The 19830-nt window shown below is 44.9% G+C and overlaps 1 protein-coding gene across 1 annotated transcript; it reads right to left on the bottom strand.

Moving 5' to 3' along the window:
* Positions 1-8305: 8305 nt before the first annotated feature.
* Positions 8306-18957, bottom strand: LOC122926112 (guanylyl cyclase inhibitory protein-like). Its single transcript, XM_044277498.1, has 5 exons — positions 18827-18957; positions 16742-16874; positions 10381-10530; positions 9523-9628; positions 8306-9006 (listed from the first exon to the last, which is right to left on the bottom strand). Exons 1-5 carry the CDS (start codon positions 18955-18957, stop codon positions 8843-8845), a joined length of 684 nt encoding a protein of 227 aa, XP_044133433.1. The 3' UTR covers positions 8306-8842.
* Positions 18958-19830: the final 873 nt, after the last annotated feature.

Below are 19830 nucleotides of genomic sequence, written 5' to 3'. Positions count from 1 at the left end.
GGGGGAGTACTGTCAGGATTCGAACCCATGACCAGGCCATGTCCCAGGCGGTAGCTCTAGCCACTAGACTACCAACCCTTCTGGACTTTTCCTTCTACTGAACTCTTTGATCTACCTTGTTCCAGCCTTGCCTTGTTAATCTCTGTGATTCCTTGCACCTGCTACTTCCTCTTTATAAGCCCAGCCTCTTGCACCAGATCCCTGCTGGTTATTGTTCTTCTGGACTTGATCCTGCTGCATCTACTGCTGTTCCTCTGTTGCTTCTGCTACCAACTCGACTGCTGCCGACCTCGGAATTGTCCCCGACTACTCTTCTGCTTGTCCCTACCAACTGAACTGCTACCACCGTACCCGATCCGGATTGTCTGACCACGCTCACTGCCGCCTGCCCTGACTCACCGCCTGCCAACCGGTTACGCCTCTGCCTGACTTCCTGCAACTACAACCTGCCTGCGGTCCTTGCCACTGGGCTCCCACCTCCAGCCAGCTGTCCTCTGGCTCAGGTGAGCCTGTAGGATTGTAACAGGCTGGCTGTGATTGGTCAAGACTCCTGCCCAGCAACAACAGTTTAACTCTATGCTTTCTGATATTTCTACTGTGTCATTGCGCTTACCTTACATTATATAATGAATCTTGAAGGCATATTATCTTTTCTGCTTCTGTGAACACAAAATATAACAGTTATATGACATACAAACCTGAAGTCACTGTAAATAACTCTGCTTTTGTCTTTAACACACAAACATAGGAACTGTATTAAGGTTATTGGCTGGTTTAGCTGTATAAACATATAAGCTATATTAGCAAACTAGGACAGGTCTTAGCTGGCCAGCTACAATGTCTGATGTGTGTTCATTTCTCTTTCAATACACCCTAAGTCTATGTTTGCCTTTGCAGATGCTTATTGGCCTTGAGTGAAATGTTTCTCAATATTATTTTAAGTTTGAACATGGGATTGGTATTTCCCATATTTATGTTTATTGACCTGATCTGACCTGAGGAACAAAAGAGAAGGGAAAAAACATTAATGTTTGTTGCCACAAAGATACAAAAGGACAAAATCATCTGATGGGATACCAAGCTATGATATTAAAATACTGACTCACCCAAGACATCAGCTACCCAGAAATGTCCCTCAGTGCCAAACACAACACTAACTAGAGCATTTGATTTATTAAAACACAATTGGGGTGTGGGGGGGATTTTACTTTCTAGCTGAGTTGTCTCATGATCCAGCCATTACTAACCGCAGGACCTAATCATTGGACATTTATAAAATAACACACAATGGAGCGTGAAAGGGGAAGAACTATAAGAATTTGAGTCTACAAGCTCACACATCAAAATTATATTTAACCCATTAATCGAGTTGTCTGCTTTCATAATATTAATGACCTGTCCTCAGGATACATAATCAATATCAGATTGGTGGGATTCAGACTCCCAGCATCCCCACCAATCTGCTGCTTGAAGGGGCTGCATCCACTTGAATGTTTACCTGTGTAACCTGTGCAGAGAAAGCAGTGGGTCTAGTGGATGCTGCTCCTACCAATTACAAGCAGAGCCCAGACAGCTCATGTGATTCATGTGTGAGAAGAGAAAGCTCAGCTGCTGCATGAACCCTACAGCACAGCCCAGACAGCTCCTGTGATTCATGTGTGAGAGGAGAAAGCTCAGCTGCTGCATGAACCCTACAGCACAGCCCAGACCGCTCCTGTGATTCCAGTGTGAGAGGAGAAAGCTCAGCTGCTGCATGAACCCTACAGCCCAGCCCAGACAGCTCCTGTGATTCATGTGTGAGAAGAGAAAGCTCAGCTGCTACATGAACCCTACAGCCCAGCCCAGACAGCTCCTGTGATTCCAGTGTGAGAGGAGAAAGCTCAGCTGCTGCATTAACCCTACAGCCCAGCTCAGACAGCTTCTGTGATTCCAGTGTGAGAGGAGAAAGCTCAGCTGCTGCATTAACCCTACAGCCCAGCCCAGACAGCTCCTGTGATTCCAGTGTGAGAGGAGAAAGCTCAGCTGCTGCATTAACCCTACAGCCCAGCCCAGACAACTCCTGTGATTCCTGTGTGAGAAGAGAAAGCTCAGCTGCTACATGAACCCTACAGCCCAGCCCAGACAGCTCCTGTGATTCATGTGTGAGAAGAGAAAGCTCAGCTGCTACATGAACCCTACAGCCCAGCCCAGACAGCTCCTGTGATTCCAGTGTGAGAGGAGAAAGCTCAGCTGCTGCATTAACCCTACAGCCCAGCTCAGACAGCTCCTGTGATTCCAGTGTGAGAGGAGAAAGCTCAGCTGCTGCATTAACCCTACAGCCCAGCCCAGACAGCTCCTGTGATTCCAGTGTGAGAGGAGAAAGCTCAGCTGCTGCATTAACCCTACAGCCCAGCCCAGACAACTCCTGTGATTCCTGTGTGAGAAGAGAAAGCTCAGCTGTTGCATTAGCCTACATGCACACGAACATGGTTTGGTTCTGCGGCTCGGGTGCGGACCCATTCACTTCAATGGGGCAGCAAAAGATGCGGACAGATCCGTTGGTCTTTTCCATAGCCCCGCAAAAAAAAAAAATAGAACATGTCCTATTCTTGTCTGTTTTGCGAACAAGGATAGGCATTGTTACAATAGATCGGCAAAAAAAAAGGATGCCATATGGACGTCATCCATCTTTTTTTGCGGATCCGCAATTTGCGGACAACAAAACACAAACGTTCATGTGCATGTAGGCTTAACCCTACAGCACAGCCCAGACAACACCTGTGGTCCCTGTGTGCAAGGAGAAAGTCCAGCTGCTGTATCAACTCTATAGCCCAGCTTTCTTTCCCAGAAGAATGTCATCTTGCAGCCCAGGAGGATCTTGCCCCTAACTTCACTGCCATCCAAACTTCTTAATACTGCAGCCCCCAGCTGGTTCCCGGACGGGACAATCATATGTGCACCAACATTTGTGCCCCAACGTTTTTTCCAATAGGGCCCCAACGTTTGGACTGGGTTAGTTGCTAGGCAGTAGTTTCTGGCCATCTGAGTAATAGGAGTAGATAGCTGGAAAGAGTGTATTGCAGTTATCTTCCAAAGGAGAGAGTGTGTGACCTGTTTACCATTATAGATAGCCGCCCCTTCACCAGGGGTTTTCCTTAGAGAGAATTGTAATTTGTGCTTTGTTCCTTTTATTGCATTATCTTTATGTTCTTTACCATTGTTCACCGTTTCCCACATAAAACTGTTGACCTGTTAACTCCTTCCTGGGTTGAGTTGGACAGGGGTTTCCCAAGTTGACCCCTGGCAGAAGAGAAACACCCTCCTGCTTTTCCTATAGAGCTCCAAGCAAGATTTGGGTGGAGGTACTGTGCCATAGTGAGGTGAGACCTGCCATACACCCCACCTATTGCGGGCTGCCCAAAGAGGTGTTACGCCTGCATGCTATTTCTCTTGTAGTGGTGGTGCATTGTAATTATATCTGTGTGCCCCATTCAAGTGAATAAGAGAGGAAACTGTAATTATTGTTATAATAGGAGGTGTAAAACTTAGAATGACAGCTCTAATGTTCTCTTGATAGGACTAGAAAAAGAATCCCACAGATCAGCACTGCATAGATTAGTGTAATGTGTGATGCTCTGATTGAGTCACAAGCCCTTTCCTCCCAGTGATGGCCTGACTGAGACAGTTTGCTGTGCTGGAAGAGGACGTTTTAATGCCAGGACAGGAAGGGCAATACAAAAAAATTATATTCAGAAAACCATACACCTATTTTGTTTTAAAAAAAATTACCATGTGATAACATAGTAACATAGTTTATAAGGCCGAAAAAAGACATCTGTCCAATCAGTTAAGCCTGTTATCCTGCAAGTTGAACCAGAGGAAGGCAAAAAAAAAACTCCTTCCCAACTCCACTCAGGCAATCATAATAACTCCCTGGTCTCTCTTGAATTCTTTTAGTGAACTCGCCATCACCACCTCCTCAGGCAGAGAGTTCCATAGTCTCACTGCTCTTACCGTAAAGAATCCTCTATGTTTGTGTACAAACCTTCTTTCCTCCAGACGCAGAGGATGTCCCCTCGTCACAGTCCTGGGGATAAATAGATGATGGGATAGATCTCTGTACTGTCCCCTGATATATTTATACATATTAATTAGATCTCCTCTCAGTCGTCTTTTTTCTAACGTGAATAACCCTAATTTTGATAATCTTTCAGGGTACTGTAGTCCACCCATTCCAGTTATTACTTTAGTTGCCCTCCTCTGAACCCTCTTCAGCTCTGCTATGTCTTCCGTGTTCACAGGAGCCCAGAACTGTACACAGTACTCCATGTGTGGTCTGACTAGTGATTTGTAAAGTGGTAGGACTATTTTCTCATCACGGGCATCTATGCCCCTTTTGATCCAACCCATTATGTTATTGGCTAGGGGTGGGCGGTATAGGCGATATAGGGGATATGTGATATAAATTTGTGCCACGATATGGATTTTGTGCATATCGCCGGACTGCGATATGACCACGGAGCGGCAGCAGTGTAATGCTGGGGCTCCGATCGGTTATCATATGGCAGCAGGACGCTACTGAAGTCCTGGCTGCCATGATATGTCAGTGAGCAGCATTATACTCACGTGCGCAGTGGCCGCTGGGCACTCCTTCTTCTGTCTGTGCGGCGCATTGCTAATGCTTATAGCTCACGTGCGCCGTGGCCGCTGGGCTCTCCTTCTTCTCATAGGTCTGTGCGGCGCACTGCTAATGCTATAAGCATTAGCAATGCGCCGCACAGACAGAAGAAGGAGCGCCCGGCTGCCACTGCGCACGTGAGTATAATGCTGCTCACTGACATATCATGGCAGCCAGGACTTCAGTAGCGTCCTGCTGCCATGGTAACCGATTGGAGCCCCAGCATTACACTGCTGGGACTCCGATCGGAACTGCTGCTGCCACCAATGATGTGGGGGGGAGGGGGACCCTGTGGCCACTGCCACCAATGATTAATACTGATAAGAGGGAGAGGCTGGGGGCACATGAGAGGCTGGGGGGCACATGAGAGGCTGGGGGGCACATGAGAGGCTGGGAGGCACATGAGAGGCTGGGAGGCACATGAGAGGCTGGGGGGCACATGAGAGGCGGATCAGAGGCTTGGGGGCACATGAGAGGCTGGGGGCCACATGAGAGGCTGGGGGGCACATGAAAGGCTGGGAGGCACATGAGAGGCTGGGAGGCACATGAGAGGCTGGGGGGCACATGAGAGGCGGATCAGAGGCTGGGGGGCACATGAGAGGCTGGGGGGCACATGAGAGGCTGGGGGGCTCATGAGAGGCTGGGGGGCTCATGAGAGGCTGGGGGGCACATGAGAGGCTGGGGGGGCTGATCAGAGGCTGAGGGGCGGATCACAGGCAGGCTGCCATGGTCAGCTCCCTGCTGTTGTGTGCACAAAGCACAGGGCAGCAGGGAGAGTGTAAAGTCCTATTCACCCTAATAGAGCTCTATTAGGGTGAATATGACAAGGGTTCTAGCCCTTAAGGGGGCTAATAGTTATTAAATAAAAAGTAAAAAAAAAAAGTTTAAACCCCCTCAAATATAGAAAACAATATATTGCGATATACATCGCATATCGCACATGCTTAAAATTATATCACAATATAGATTTTAGGCCATATCGCCCACCCCTATTATTGGCCTTGGCAGCAGCTGCCTGACACTGTTTTCTACAGCTTAGTTTACTGTTCACTAAAATTCCTAGGTCCTTTTCCATGTCAATGTTACCCAGTGTTTTACCATTTAGTATGTGTGGGTGACTTGCATTATTCCTTGCCATATGCATAACCTTACATTTGTCAGTGTTAAACCTCATCTGCCACTTATCTGCCCAATCCTACAATCTATCAAGAACCCTCTGTAGCAGTATACTGTCCTCTTCCGTGTTAATTACTTTACACAGTTTAGTGTCATCTGCAAAAATGTATATTTTACTGTGCAAGCCTTCTACAATATCATTCATAAGTGTGTACCATTAATAACCACCCTCTGTTTTCTATCACTGAGCCAGTTACTTACCCACATACAGACGTTTTCTCCCAGTCCGAGCATTCTCATTTTATATACTAACCTTTTATGCGGTACAGTGTCCAATGCTTTGGAGCAGTCCAGATATACGACATCCATAGATTTGCTGCTGTCAAGTCTAGAACTTAATTCGTTTGACATAACTGATCCCTCATGAAGCCATGCTGATATGGCGTTATTTGCTTATTTTCATTGAGGTACTCCAAGATAGCATCTCTTACAAAATCTTCAGTTTACCCACGACAGATGTTAAACTTACCGGCCTATATTTTCCTGGCTCTGTTTTTGGTCCCTTTTTGAATATTGGCACCACATTTGCTATGCGCCAATTCTGTGGAACACTCCCTGTCAGTATGGAGTCCTTGAATATCAGAAATAAGGGTCTGGCTATGACATTACTTAATTCTCTTAGGATACGGGGGTGTATGCCATATGGTCCTGGCAATTTGTCTATTTTTATCTTTTTAAGACGGTGCTGTACTTCTTCATGGGTCAGACAGGGCACTTTTAATGGGAAATTTACTTTTACATTCTGCATTTCATCTGACAGTTTATTTTCCTCAGTGAATACAGTGGAGAAAACAATATTTAATAGATTTGCTTTCTCCTCATTGGTCTCTGCAACTTCCCCCTCATTGCTCTGTATAGGGCGGACACCTTCAGATTTATACTTTTTACCATTTATATAATTGAAGAACATTTTAGGGTTAGTTTTGCTCTCTTTGGCAATTAATCTCTCGGTCTCTAGTTTGGCTGATGCTTTCTTTTTGTCATTTATAGCTTTCTTTACAGTTCTATTTATCCACAATGTTTTTTTCTTGTTCCTTAACCTTTTATTCCCATAAGGTATTTACCTCTCACAATTTGAATTTAGGATGTCACTATTTCCCAGGTGTCCACCGACCTGCACATCTGTTGCTCTGTCAGGTCTATTGGTTAATACTAAGTCCAGTATGGCCGTCCCTCTAGTCGGGTTCAGAACCAGTTGGGAAAGGTAATTGTCTTTGGTTATTGCCAAGAACCTGTTTCCTTTATGAGATATACAAGTTTCAGTTTCCCAGTCTGGGTAGTTGAAGTCCCCCATAATAGCAACATCATTATGATTTGCCGCCTTGTCTATTTAGTTTAGTAGTAGATTTTCTGTGGACTCTGGTATATTAGGTGGTTTATACTAAACTCCTATTAGCATTTAATTATTGTTTTTGCCCCCATATATTTCTACCCACAGTGACTCCACATGTTCATGTCCCTCACTTATATCTTCAAGGAGTGTGGGCTTTAGACAGGACTTTCCATAAAGGCAGACCCCTCCCCCTCTCCAATTTTGATGATCCTTTCTAAACAGACTGTAACCCTGTACGTTAACCGCCCAGTCATAGCTATCATCCAGCCATGTCTCAGTTATTCCCACTATGTCATAGTCCTCCTCACACATCACTAATTCCAGTTCACCAGTTTTATTAGTCAGGCTTCTGGCATTAGTATACATACATTTGAGAGGTTTATGTATATTTTTTACCCTACACCTTTCCTTCTGAACTGTTCTAGTCCCTCCTTCCATTCCTCCCCCATTCCCATTACCTTGCCCGAGGTCTCTATCTGCACTATCTTCCCCTCCTATAACGTAATTACCTTCCCCCCAGTCCCAGGTTTAAAAACTCCTCCAACCTTCTAGCCATCTTCTCTCCCAACAACTATTTATGGAAGTTTACCTTAAAGGGCTCATGCACACGACCGTATTTTCTTTCCGTGTCCATTTATTTGCGGAACCATTCACTTCAATAAGTCCGCAAAATAAAACGGAAATGACTTAGTGTGCATTCTGTTTCTGCATGTCCGCAAGTCCTTTCTGCAAAAAGATAAAACATGTCCTATTCTTGTCCGTTTTGTGGACAAGAACAGGCATTGTTACAATGGATCCGCAAAAAAAAAAACATGGTGTCTGCCTTTTTTTTTTTTGTGGATCCATGTTTTGCTGAGCCCAAAATACATACGGTTGTGTGCATGAGCCCTTAACATGAAGATAATGTTTCAATACACACATCAGTTGTTAAACATAATGATTCATTCTCATTACTTCATCACTATAAGTACATTATTCTTTATTCATGATTATACTCTGTATGCTTACAGCTTCATACACACAACTTGTTTTGTTATTGTATTTCTTAATTCATTTACATATAAGAAAATCTGTACAAAAAGTCTCTGAGAATGTCTGGGATACTACCGGAAAAAGAGTGTACCTCCCAGAATCTTGGAAGAGTTGGCAAATCTGTTGGGTGCTGCAGATGCCTCCTGGCACCTCCCGGAGATCATCCCTATGTGCGATGCCGGGATACTGCTTCATCACACACAGACCACACACAATGAGGAGGTGTAAATTGAGTGTAACCTGTATTAAAATGGGCATGGCATATAAAAAGCAGGCGTATATTGTCAGTACAAATTTGGTGTGTGTGCTGCACACCACTACTTCCCAGTATCCTCATATGAAAAGTTGTCAAGTATGTGTATGCATTGATAGGATGAAATAATTCTTTACTATGATTTAAAAATGTTTTATTTTACAATAAGTTTTTCATGTGGGAGATAGGAGGTGCTGTATTTTTTTCTTTTACAGGTAAACATGTATATAATACATATAAAAAGACTTTACCAATAAATTTGTGGAGGGGCAAATGCATCTTTCCATTCTTCATAGAACTGTCCTGCAAACCGAACCACAAAAAGGTGCAGATTATGCAAATTTGCATAAAAAGAGGCATTTCTGAAAACAGAATGTGTCGTAATGTTGTGCTAGTGATTGGTGCCGAACATGTTTTCTCTAGAGGACATGGAGTTCATCTGATTACTCTTTGGTGATTTTTGTATTTTCAAGGTGCCAAGGTCACATTCCAGCATCTCTCGAATCCAGTCATCGTCCAGAGAGCCGTCCACAAACTCCTGAAGACTGATGACAGCTGAAAGACAAGAAGACAAGTGAATGGGGTTAAGTTGTCACCACACACCTAGCAAGCCCTGTCTTTCTTCTAATTGTGAGGGAATTTTGGATCTCATAATGGTATGTGGATAAAAGTTGGAGATTAAGTTCTAAAGGCTTTTTTCGTGACTTTACAATTGATGACCAATATCAGAGGTGGTCACCCCAAGAAATCAGCTGTTTTCATGAGCTTCGGTATGAGAACCAGGCATGGGAGCGAATGAGCTCTGTACACTATCTAGTGGCCGTGTCTGGTTACTGCAGGTCTGCTCCCATTCAAGTGGCCACAGCCACTACACAGTGTACAGAGCTGTGTAGTTCCAGTGCCAGGTTCTGGCCCACAGCGGCCCTTCAAACAGCTGAATCCTGACATCTCCACCAACCTGATATTGATGACCTATGCTAAGTATTGGTAGAGGAACAAACCAGTTTCTGAGAACAAAACATGCTATAACTTTTAACTTTGTCACAAGAGTAAGTGTTAAAGAGTCTTTACCATTTTGGTCTCTGTCCAGGCGAATAAAGATACGATTTGTGCACTCCTCTGCCGTTAGTGGATTGGCATTTGTTATTGAAGCAGCAACGCTCATTTTATACACTGCCTGTAAGGAAGATGATTTCTTATAAAGCATGATCACCATTGTATACCTATGATATCCGAGAGCACAATTTTATACAGAAAATATCCCCCAAGTTAGAGGAGTAGTTATACATAGGGCAGCGGTAGTGGTAACACCAGGATAGGTTGGGGCCCTGTTACAGATCTTAAGTTGGGGACCAGGAACTTCAAATTACACCACTGGTTGTGATAAAAGATGTCATGGCCTCTAACCATGCAGGAGCTTAAAAGGGGTATTCAGGTTAGATAAAATCATCCCCTACTGTTGAGACCCCCACCGATTATTAAAACAGGGTCTTCATACCAAATGAACGGAGCAGCCGGACAGGCATCCATGTGGCGGCTTCATTTATTTCTATGAGAGTTCTAGAGATAGCCAAGTGCAGTACTTGGCATCTCCATAACGCCCATAGAAATGAATGGAGTGGCAACGTGCACTCCTGACCTGCCACTACATGTATTGTAGGAGCCTCCATGGGGCCCCTGTTCTTGTGATCAGTGGGGGTTCCATCAGTAGGACCCCACCAATCTAAAAGTTTTGTCTTATACTGTGGATACCCTTTTAAATCCAAGCTGGTACATGCGCAAACAACATAATTTAAAGGTTTCTTTTAATACTTTAAGAGTAGACAGAGAAGCCACCATTGTTTTGAGGTGTCTTGTATAGGGTCGTTTTGGCACCTCCATATAGTTACATTGAAATGAGACACTAAACCATCAATGATTTTCACAAACCTTCATGATATCTAACATCTCAGATCGAGTGATGGCCCCATCTTTGTCCTTGTCATATAACTTGAAGGACCACTTGAGTTTGTCCTCAGGAGTTCCATGAGCAAGCATACTGATTGCTGTGACATATTCCCGGAAGTCCACTATTCCATCCTGTAACCAATGAAGTGACCGAGCTCATCAACCAAATCGCTAATTATTTAATACAAGGTGGAAATTTAACAGTGTCTACTCAGAGCTTTATTTGCTTTCAGAGCTCTACCCCTTTCAATCACCGATGAACTTCCACAGTCAAAGTGCCTTGCTACCTTTAAGTTAATGTAAATGAGGGTCTTTCCTTTGTTTACATTCCTATAAATGTAATTCCCTGAACTGCTGAGACTTCCTGCTGTGAAGGGCCAAGGGAGCTTCTTCATAGCTCAACCTCTGGGCTGTACTACAGACATTACCCTGAGTGATGCCTTGAAACTAAAGCCTGTATTACGCCAGGCGATTGTCGGGCCAATCATCGCTAGCGAGCGTTCGTATGAATGATAGTTAGTGATGATCTGGCAGTGTAATACTACCAGCGATTATCCGATGGAGCAAACGCTCATTCATCGGACAATCTAAATCTTTTGACAGGTTTAAAAATTATTGTTTGCTGGCGGCAGATCGTGGTGTCTAATCATGGTCTGCTGCCGCCAAACAACTGCGATGGTATAATGATCGCTCCTCCCCATGCTGTGGAGGAGATCCCTGCCTGTAATAGCAGAGGTGTCCTCCTCTGGTAGCAAGCAGGCGATTTCCATTCCTGACAATCGCCAGCAGAATTGGACTGTCTAATACAGCCTTTAGACAATAAGTAGATAACAAGCAGCATAGATAATTTAGGTAAGGCAATATTTGGACAGCGGATGATGTTGTTCAATGGCTTTTCCATGGCAACTACCCGTGGAGCAAGAGAGACAGATGCTGAATTTCTTCTGCTTCTCAACCCACACTAAAAGTACTGCATTTAACCACTTCAGCCCCGCTAGGTGAAACCCCCTTCATGACCAGAGCACTTTTTACACTTCGGCACTACACTCCTTTCACCGTTTATCGCTCGGTCATGCAACTTACCACCCAAATGAATTTTACCTCCTTTTCTTCTCACTAATGGAGCTTTCATTTGGTGGTATTTTATTGCTGCTGACATTTTTACTTTTTTTGTTATTAATCAAAATGTAACGATTTTTTTGCAAAAAAATGAAATTTTTCACTTTCAGCTGTAAAATTATGCAAAAAAAACGACATCCATATATACATTTTTCGCCAAATTTATTGTTCTACATGTCTTTGATAAAAAAAAAATGTTTGGGCAAAAAAAAAAATGGTTTGGGTAAAAGTTATAGCATTTACAAACTATGGTACAAAAATGTGAATTTCCGCTTTTTGAAACAGCTCTGACTTTCTGAGCACCTGTCATGATTCCTGAGGTTCTACAATGCCCAAACAGTAGAAAACCCCCACAAATGACCCCATTTCGGAAAGTAGACACCCTAAGGTATTCGCTGATGGGCATAGTGAGTTCATAGAACTTTTTATTTTTTGTCACAAGTTAGCGGAAAATGATGATGATTTTTATTTTTTTTTTTTTTCTTACAAAGTCTCATATTCCACTAACTTGCGACAAAAAATAAAAAATTCTAAAAACTTGCCATGCCCCTCACAGAATACCTTGGGGTGTCTTCTTTCCAAAATGGGGTCACTTGTGGGGTAGTTATACTGCCCTGGCAATTTAGGGGCCCAAATGTGTAAGAAGTACCTTGCAATCAAAATGTGTAAAAAATGGCCTGCGAAAGGTGCACTTTGGAATATGTGCCCCTTTGCCCACCTTGGCTGCAAAAAAGTGTCACACATCTGGTATCGCCGTACTCAGGAGAAGTTGGGCAATGTGTTTTGGGGTGTCATTTTACATATACCCATGCTGGGTGAGAGAAATATCTTGGCAAAAGACAACTTTTCCCATTTTTTTATACAAAGTTGGCATTTGACCAAGATATTTTTCTCACCCAGCATGGGTATATGTAAAATGACACCCCAAAACACATTCCCCAACTTCTCCTGAGTACGGCGATACCACATGTGTGACACTTTTTTGCAGCCTAGATGCGCAAAGGGGCCCAAATTCCTTTTAGGAGGGCATTTTTAGACATTTGGATCCCAGACTTCTTCTCACACTTTCGGGCCCCTAAAAAGCCAGGGCAGTATAAATACCCCACATGTGACCCCACTTTGGAAAGAAGACACCCCAAGGTATTCAATGAGGGGCATGGCGAGTTCCTAGAATTATTATTATTTTTGCATAAGTTAGCGGATCTTGATTTTTTTTTGTTTTTTTCTCACAAAGTCTCACTTTCCGCTAACTTAGGACAAAAATTTCAATCTTTCATGGACTCAATATGCCCCTCACGGAATACCTTGGGGTGTCTTCTTTCCGAAATGGGGTCACATGTGGGGTATTTATACTGCCCTGGCTTTTTAGGGGCCCTAAAGCGTGAGAAGAAGTCTGGAATATAAATGTCTAAAAATGTTTACGCATTTGGATTCCGTGAGGGGTATGGTGCGTCCATGTGAGATTTTATTTTTTGACACAAGTTAGTGGAATATGAGACTTAGTAAGAAAAAACAAAAACAAAAACAAACAAAAAATTTCCGCTAACTTGTGCCAAAAAAAATGTCTGAATGGAGCCTTACCGGGGGGAGGGGGGGTGATCAATGACAGGGGGGTGATCAATGACAGGGGGGGTGATCACCCATATAGACTCCCTGATCACCCCCCTGTCATTGATCACCCCCCCTGTAAGGCTCCATTCAGACATCCGCATGATTTTTTACGGATCCATGGATACATGGATCGGATCCACAAAACACATGCGGACGTCTGAATGGAGCCTTACAGGGGGGTTATCAATGACAGGGGGTGATCAGGGTAATCAGGGTGATCACCCCCCTGTCACTGATCACCCCCCCTGTAAGGCTCCATTCAGACATCCGCATGATTTTTTACGGATCCATGGATACATGTATCGGATCCACAGAACGCATGCGGACGTCTGAATGGAGCCTTACAGGGGGGTTATCAATGACAGGGGGTGATCAGGGTAATCAGGGTGATCACCCCCCTGTCACTGATCACCCCCCCTGTAAGGCTCCATTCAGACATCCGCATGATTTTTTACGGATCCATGGATACATGTATCGGATCCACAGAACGCATGCGGACGTCTGAATGGAGCCTTACAGGGGGGTTATCAATGACAGGGGGTGATCAGGGTAATCAGGGTGATCACCCCCCTGTCACTGATCACCCCCCCTGTAAGGCTCCATTCAGACATCCGCATGATTTTTTACGGATCCATGGATACATGTATCGGATCCACAGAACGCATGCGGACGTCTGAATGGAGCCTTACAGGGGGGTTATCAATGACAGGGGGTGATCAGGGTAATCAGGGTGATCACCCCCCTGTCACTGATCACCCCCCCTGTAAGGCTCCATTCAGACATCCGCATGATTTTTTACGGATCCATGGATACATGGATCGGATCCACAAAACGCATGCGGACGTCTGAATGGAGCCTTACAGGGGGGTTATCAATGACAGGGGGGTGATCAGGGAGTGTATATGGGTGATCACCCGCCTGTCATTGATCACCCCCTGTAAGGCTCCATTCAGACGTCCGCATGTGTTTTGCGGATCCGATCCATGTATCCATGGATCCGTAAAAATCATGCGGACGTCTGAATGGAGCCTTACAGGGGAGTGATCAATGACAGGGGGGTGATCAATGGCAGGGGGTGATCAGGGAGTGTATATGGGTGATCACCCGCCTGTCATTGATCACCCCCCTGTAAGGCTCCATTCAGACGTCCGTATGCTTTTTGCGGATCCGATCCATGTATCCGTGGATCCGTAAAAATCATACGGACGTCTGAACGGAGCCTGACAGGGGGGTGATCAATGACAGGGGGGTGATCAGGGAGTTTATATGGGGTGATCATGGGTGATCAGGGGTTTATAAGGGGTTAATAAGTGACGGGGGGGGGGGTGTAGTGTAGTGTAGTGTGGTGTTTGGTGCGACTGTACTGACCTACCTGAGTCCTCTGGTGGTCGATCCTAACAAAAGGGACCACCAGAGGACCAGGTAGGAGGTATATTAGACGCTGTTATGAAAACAGCGTCTAATATACCTGTTAGGGGTTAAAAAATTCGGATCTCCAGCCTGCCAGCGAGCGATCGCCGCTGGCAGGCTGGAGATCCACTCGCTTACCTTCCGCTCCTGTGAGCGCGCACGCCTGTGTGCGCGCGTTCACAGGAAATCTCGCGTCTCGCGAGATGACGCATATATGCGTGACTGTGCGCCAGCCTGCCACCTCCGGAACGCACATGTGCGTTAGGCAGTCCGGAGGTGGTTAAAGAGGACCTTTCACCTCTCCTGAGATGCCTGTTTTACTAGCTTCATGCATTTCCCATGTAATAACAATTCTGGAACATATATTCTTATGCCTCTATGTTGTGCCATTCCTTTATTATTTCTACTAGAAGTTATGAATAAATTGCTAGCAGTCTGCAGTAAGGGTACAGAGGGGAGGTAACCAGTTGGGGGGGGGGGGGGGTGTACCTGCACAGTCTGACAATGGCAGCACTGATTGGATACAGTCAGACTGTGCAGGTACACCCCCCCAACTGGTTACCTCCCCTCTGTACCCTTACCGCCTCACCCAAACCTTCAAAAAAGAGACTGGTTTCTTCTGGCTACCTGCCTCAGCTACTCCTCTGATGCTGCCATGCGCCTGATGCCACACATCTGATGCCAAGTGCTCCGTCTTTCAGCCACCTTCATCAGCGGGTACTTGTATTGCCACCCACCGCCCCACTCTGTCACCGGGTCACTTTGTGGTCTCCTGATGCTACTGCCATCTCTGCACTATGTCATCTTGCCACTCTGTGCTATCCTGATGCTGCTGCCATCTCCACACTATGTCACCTTGCCACTCTGTGGTATCCTGATGCTGCTGCTGCCATATCTACACTTTGTCACCTTGCCACTCTGTGATAACCTCCTGATGCTGCTGCTGTTGCCACCTCCAAACTCGGTCATTGTGCCACTCGGTGGCCTTCTCCTGATGCTGCTGCTGCTACCTCCAGACTCTGTCATTGTGCCACTTGGTGGCCTCCTCATACTACTGCCACCTCCAGACTCTGTCATTATGCCACTCGGTGGCTTCCTTATACTGCTGCCAACTCCAGACCCTGTCATTGTGCCACTCTGTGATCGCCTCATGCTGCTTCCACCTCACCACTATGTCATAGGTCCACTCTGTGGACTTCTCATGCTGTTCCCACCCTCCCCACTTTATGACTGGTCCACTATTTTGGCTTTTGGCCCGGCTGACATCATCTTTCTTTTTAATTTCCTTCTGATCTGTAAGAAGGAAGGAAACATGAGACGCACAATGGATCCTGTCTGTGTAGCAGCTGTAAGGCCTAAATGGCCCCATCAGAATTGGCTTATGATTTGATAACCAAAAGCAGTAGTGGGTACAAAACACAGAAGACATGAAAATATTCCATTCATGTGTCATCTCTGTTTTAGATCCACTCCTGTTTTTTTTGGCATTAGCAATACTGATGGATTATTGAGCAAATGCTGACCGAGTGAAGGCGTATGCTTCACAGACAGGATCAGTTTTTTTGGGGGGTTACTGTTCTGATGGATCAGAGGAAGGGAAAATTAATCAGTGACATCAACACAAACTTACTACTGACACCCTCTCCACTCTGTCAGGGGGGCTCTACTTGTATAAGCGTTTAATAGAACAGGTTCTGTAGACATCTATGTGGAATCAGCTGGCGACGGTGTAAAAGGAGTGCGCTTCTTCTTGTTGCTAACATCGACCTGTAAGGCTGAGTTGATACATCAGTTATTTGGTCAGTTTTGGCCCCGTGACTGCCCAAATAAGTGAAGTATGCAGTGATTCTAAGAGCGACGCCTGTCATCTGCATGTCATACGGACTCACAGTATTATTTCACTACCACAGCAGACTCCCTATGTGTGTTACTGCAAGGCACAGTGTTCCACACCCCTATAAAGGCTCTCTGCAGCCAGGAAATAGCTGTTTTGTAATGTAATTCGCCGCAAATAAATTTAGATTGAAGCAAATCTTTTCGAAAAATTCGGTGAACCGGTCGAATCGAATTTTTGGAAAATTCTCTCAGCTCTACTGACTACCTAGTGACTATTTTGTCTACACATGCAAAGGTCAAAGAGCCTATTTTTCCAAAGTATATAAAACATGTTGTCATGAAACATTTTGAATTCTATTTCTCTTACCCCATTGTTGTCCAGAGTTCGGAATATCTGTTCCGCATATTCTGAGGATTCATTTCCCACTGTACAATCACAGAAATACTTTCTAAATTCGTGAAGGGTGATGAGACCACTAGGACATTCCTGGACGAATTTTCTACAAATGGACAAAAATGCATATGTTATCTCTAGTGTAAATTCCGGAACTAAAAGACCTGGCCCTGTATCTTTTATAGATACCTAAGGGAACGTGAAGAATTTTCAGCTCTGTATCAGAAAAATGGAGCTCCCAGAATGTTATAGAAACCAGCCTCTCCTATACAGTAGGAAAGTTTTAATTTATCATCTCTGGTGGTGAACGTGTAAAACCCTAGAGTGGAGGGAGATGCACACCAACTAGAAGACTACTGAAGCTTTCACGACTGAAGCTTTCACAGGATTTCCTTGGGGAGAGAGCACCTTAATCAGCATGAGGAGACTTATAGGCCATACATGCTCCTCTGGAATTCTAGAAAGAAAGGAATGCAAATAAGCTCTTAACGAGCTCTGCTTCTCAGATGTAAGGCAGCTATACTATAAGTCAATGTTCAACCCCTTAAATAGACCTTGAGACATGACTCTGATATAAAAACAAAAAGCCAGCACCTCATCTGCAGACAGCGGTTTGGGGGGTGATTACCCCTCATCAGTGCAGAGCAGAGAATACTGGTTTAACTGGATGAGAGGCCTAAGTCAGGATTTGGGGGTGATTACCCCTCATCAGTGCAGAGCAGGGAGTACTGGCTTAGGCTACTTTCACACTCGTGTTTTGGCTTTCCGTTTGTGAGATCCGTTCAGGGCTCTCACAAGCGGTCCAAACGGATCCGTTTGCATTCTAATGTATTCTGAATGGAAAGGGATCCGCTCAGAATGCATCAGTTTGGCTCAGTTTGCATCAGTTCAGTCTCCATTCCGCTCTGGAGACGGACACCAAAATGCTGCTTGCAGCGTTTTGGTGTCCGTCTGATGAAACTGAGCCAAACAGATCAATGTAAGTCAATTGGGACGGATCCGTTTTCACTGACACAATCTAGCACAATAGAAAACGGATCCGTCCTCCATTAACTTTCAATGGTGTTCAAGACGGATCCATCTTGTTTATGTTAACGGATGCAGACGGTTGTATTATCTGCACAAAACGCGAGTGTGAAAGTAGCCTTAACTGGGTTAGAGGCCTGTCAGGATTTGGGGGGTGCCTTAATCGGCAGGAGGAGACTATCGGCCATCCATACTCCTCTTGAATTCTGGAAAGAAAGGGATGCAAATGAGCTCTTAACAAGCTCTGCCTCTAATGCCACCAGATGTAAGGCAGCTAATCCTTTAAGTCTCCTCACTCCGATTAAGGGGCTCTCTCCCCAAGGAGAGATAGAACCCCCCCAAATCCAGACTTAAGCCTTTCACCCAGTTATTTTACATCCTAAAATAAAACCTTAGGCCTGCCATGACTGTATGCATTTCAGGCCGTGCTAAGAAAAGTAGAAATATACCGTATTTTTGAACTATAAGATGCACCAAACTATAAGATGTACCCACCATTTAGAGGAAAATAAGAAAAAGAGTATTTTTAATCACACCTCACATCAGACCCCCAATCTTCATCAGATCTCAGAAGAGACCCCCATTCTTCATCAGACCTCAGATTATACCCCAAAATCAGACCCCCAAGCTCCATCAGCCTCAGATCAGACCTCCTAAACTCCATCAGCCTCAGCTCAGACCCGCATTAGCCTCAGATCAAACCCCTATCAGCCTCAGATCAGACCCCTATCAGCCTCAGCTCAGACCCCATCGGCCTCAGCTCAGACCCCATCGGCCTCAGATCAGACCCCTCTATCAGACTTAGATCAGACACCTCCATCATCCTCAGATTGGACCCCCATGAGACCTCACATCAGACATTAAAATAAATACATTAACTTACCTCTTCTGCTCCGGATGGCGCTGCCACTCTGCAGATACACTCACCCTCCTTAGTCTTCATCCGGACCCCGCTCTGCGCTCTGTCCTGACGTCGCACAGCGTCAGGTCATAGTGCGCGCCTACGTGCGCTATGCCCTGACGCAGTCAGACAGGACAGAGTGCAGAACAGGGCCCAAGAAGACCAAGTAGGGTGAGTATAGCCAGCGCAGCTTTTCACTCACAACTCCCAGCGCCTCTCGCATGGTGATAACCGCTTCCATAATGGAAGTAGTCATTAACATTCCGACTATAAGACGGACTGTCACTTTCCCCACTTTCGAGGGACAAAAATGCATCCTATTTTTCCATTAAATAAAAAAAAAGTAAAAAACACCCACCCACACATATGTGATATTGCCACGTTTGTCACAACCTGTATTATAAATATATGTTATTTAAACTGCAGCGTAAAAAAAAAAAATAGCAATGAAATTGCTATGAAATAGCAATGAAAAAATGAAATTCCTTTTTTCCATTTCCCCCCTTCAAAAAAAACAAACTTTTAGTTGATAAGTCCTCTCATCCCACAAAATTAACCTATGGCTCTTGAAATGCTGTGATTTGCAAAACTATTGTTTTATCATAAAACAAAAAGGTAGTAAAAAACAAAACTGTAATCATACTGACCCATAGAATACCACTAGAATGCTAGATATCCCGCACAGTAAACATTGTGAATATAAAGTGCAGAAAAACAATAGCGGCAAAAAAAATGAATCAGTAAGTCATTAACCCATAGAGGACCCTCGCTGTACATGTACGGCGCTGGTGGACATGACTTAAGGACCAGCGTCGTGCATGTACGGCGGGCTGATCGGGTGGGTGCAGGACCTGCTCCCGCCCGATCAGTGGCACGGATCCGGCAGTCACTGACCTCTGACCGCGGCATGCAGAGGGTTTGCAGAGGGTACGGTTGCTTTCCGCAACCGTACCTTAGGCTGGGTCTCACAGGCAGGCTGTCAGCTTTTATGCATATACAGCAATATACAGTACAGACCAAAAGTTTGGACACACCTTCTCATTCAAAGAGTTTTCTTTATTTTCATGACTATGAAAATTGTAGATTTACACTGAAGGCATCAAAACTATGAATTAGCACATGTGGAATTATATAC

This window comes from Bufo gargarizans, chromosome 2 (genome assembly GCF_014858855.1).
Source record: "Bufo gargarizans isolate SCDJY-AF-19 chromosome 2, ASM1485885v1, whole genome shotgun sequence".
Classification (NCBI taxonomy): domain Eukaryota; kingdom Metazoa; phylum Chordata; class Amphibia; order Anura; family Bufonidae; genus Bufo; species Bufo gargarizans.
This window is presented reverse-complemented; position numbering and strand designations above follow the sequence as displayed.

Bases quoted from the DNA above. Each gene is read 5' to 3' on its own strand.
- LOC122926112 (XM_044277498.1), bottom strand. From the start codon at position 18,957: ATGTTAATGACTACTTCCATTATGGAAGCGGTTATCACCATGCGAGAG. The intron at 16,875-18,826 runs GTCTGACTGCGT...GTCCATTTGTAG, and splicing joins CCTGTTCTGCACTCTGTCCT to AAAATTCGTCCAGGAATGTC. The intron at 9,629-10,380 runs GTTTGTGAAAAT...TCTTCCTTACAG, and splicing joins AGATGTTAGATATCATGAAG to GCAGTGTATAAAATGAGCGT.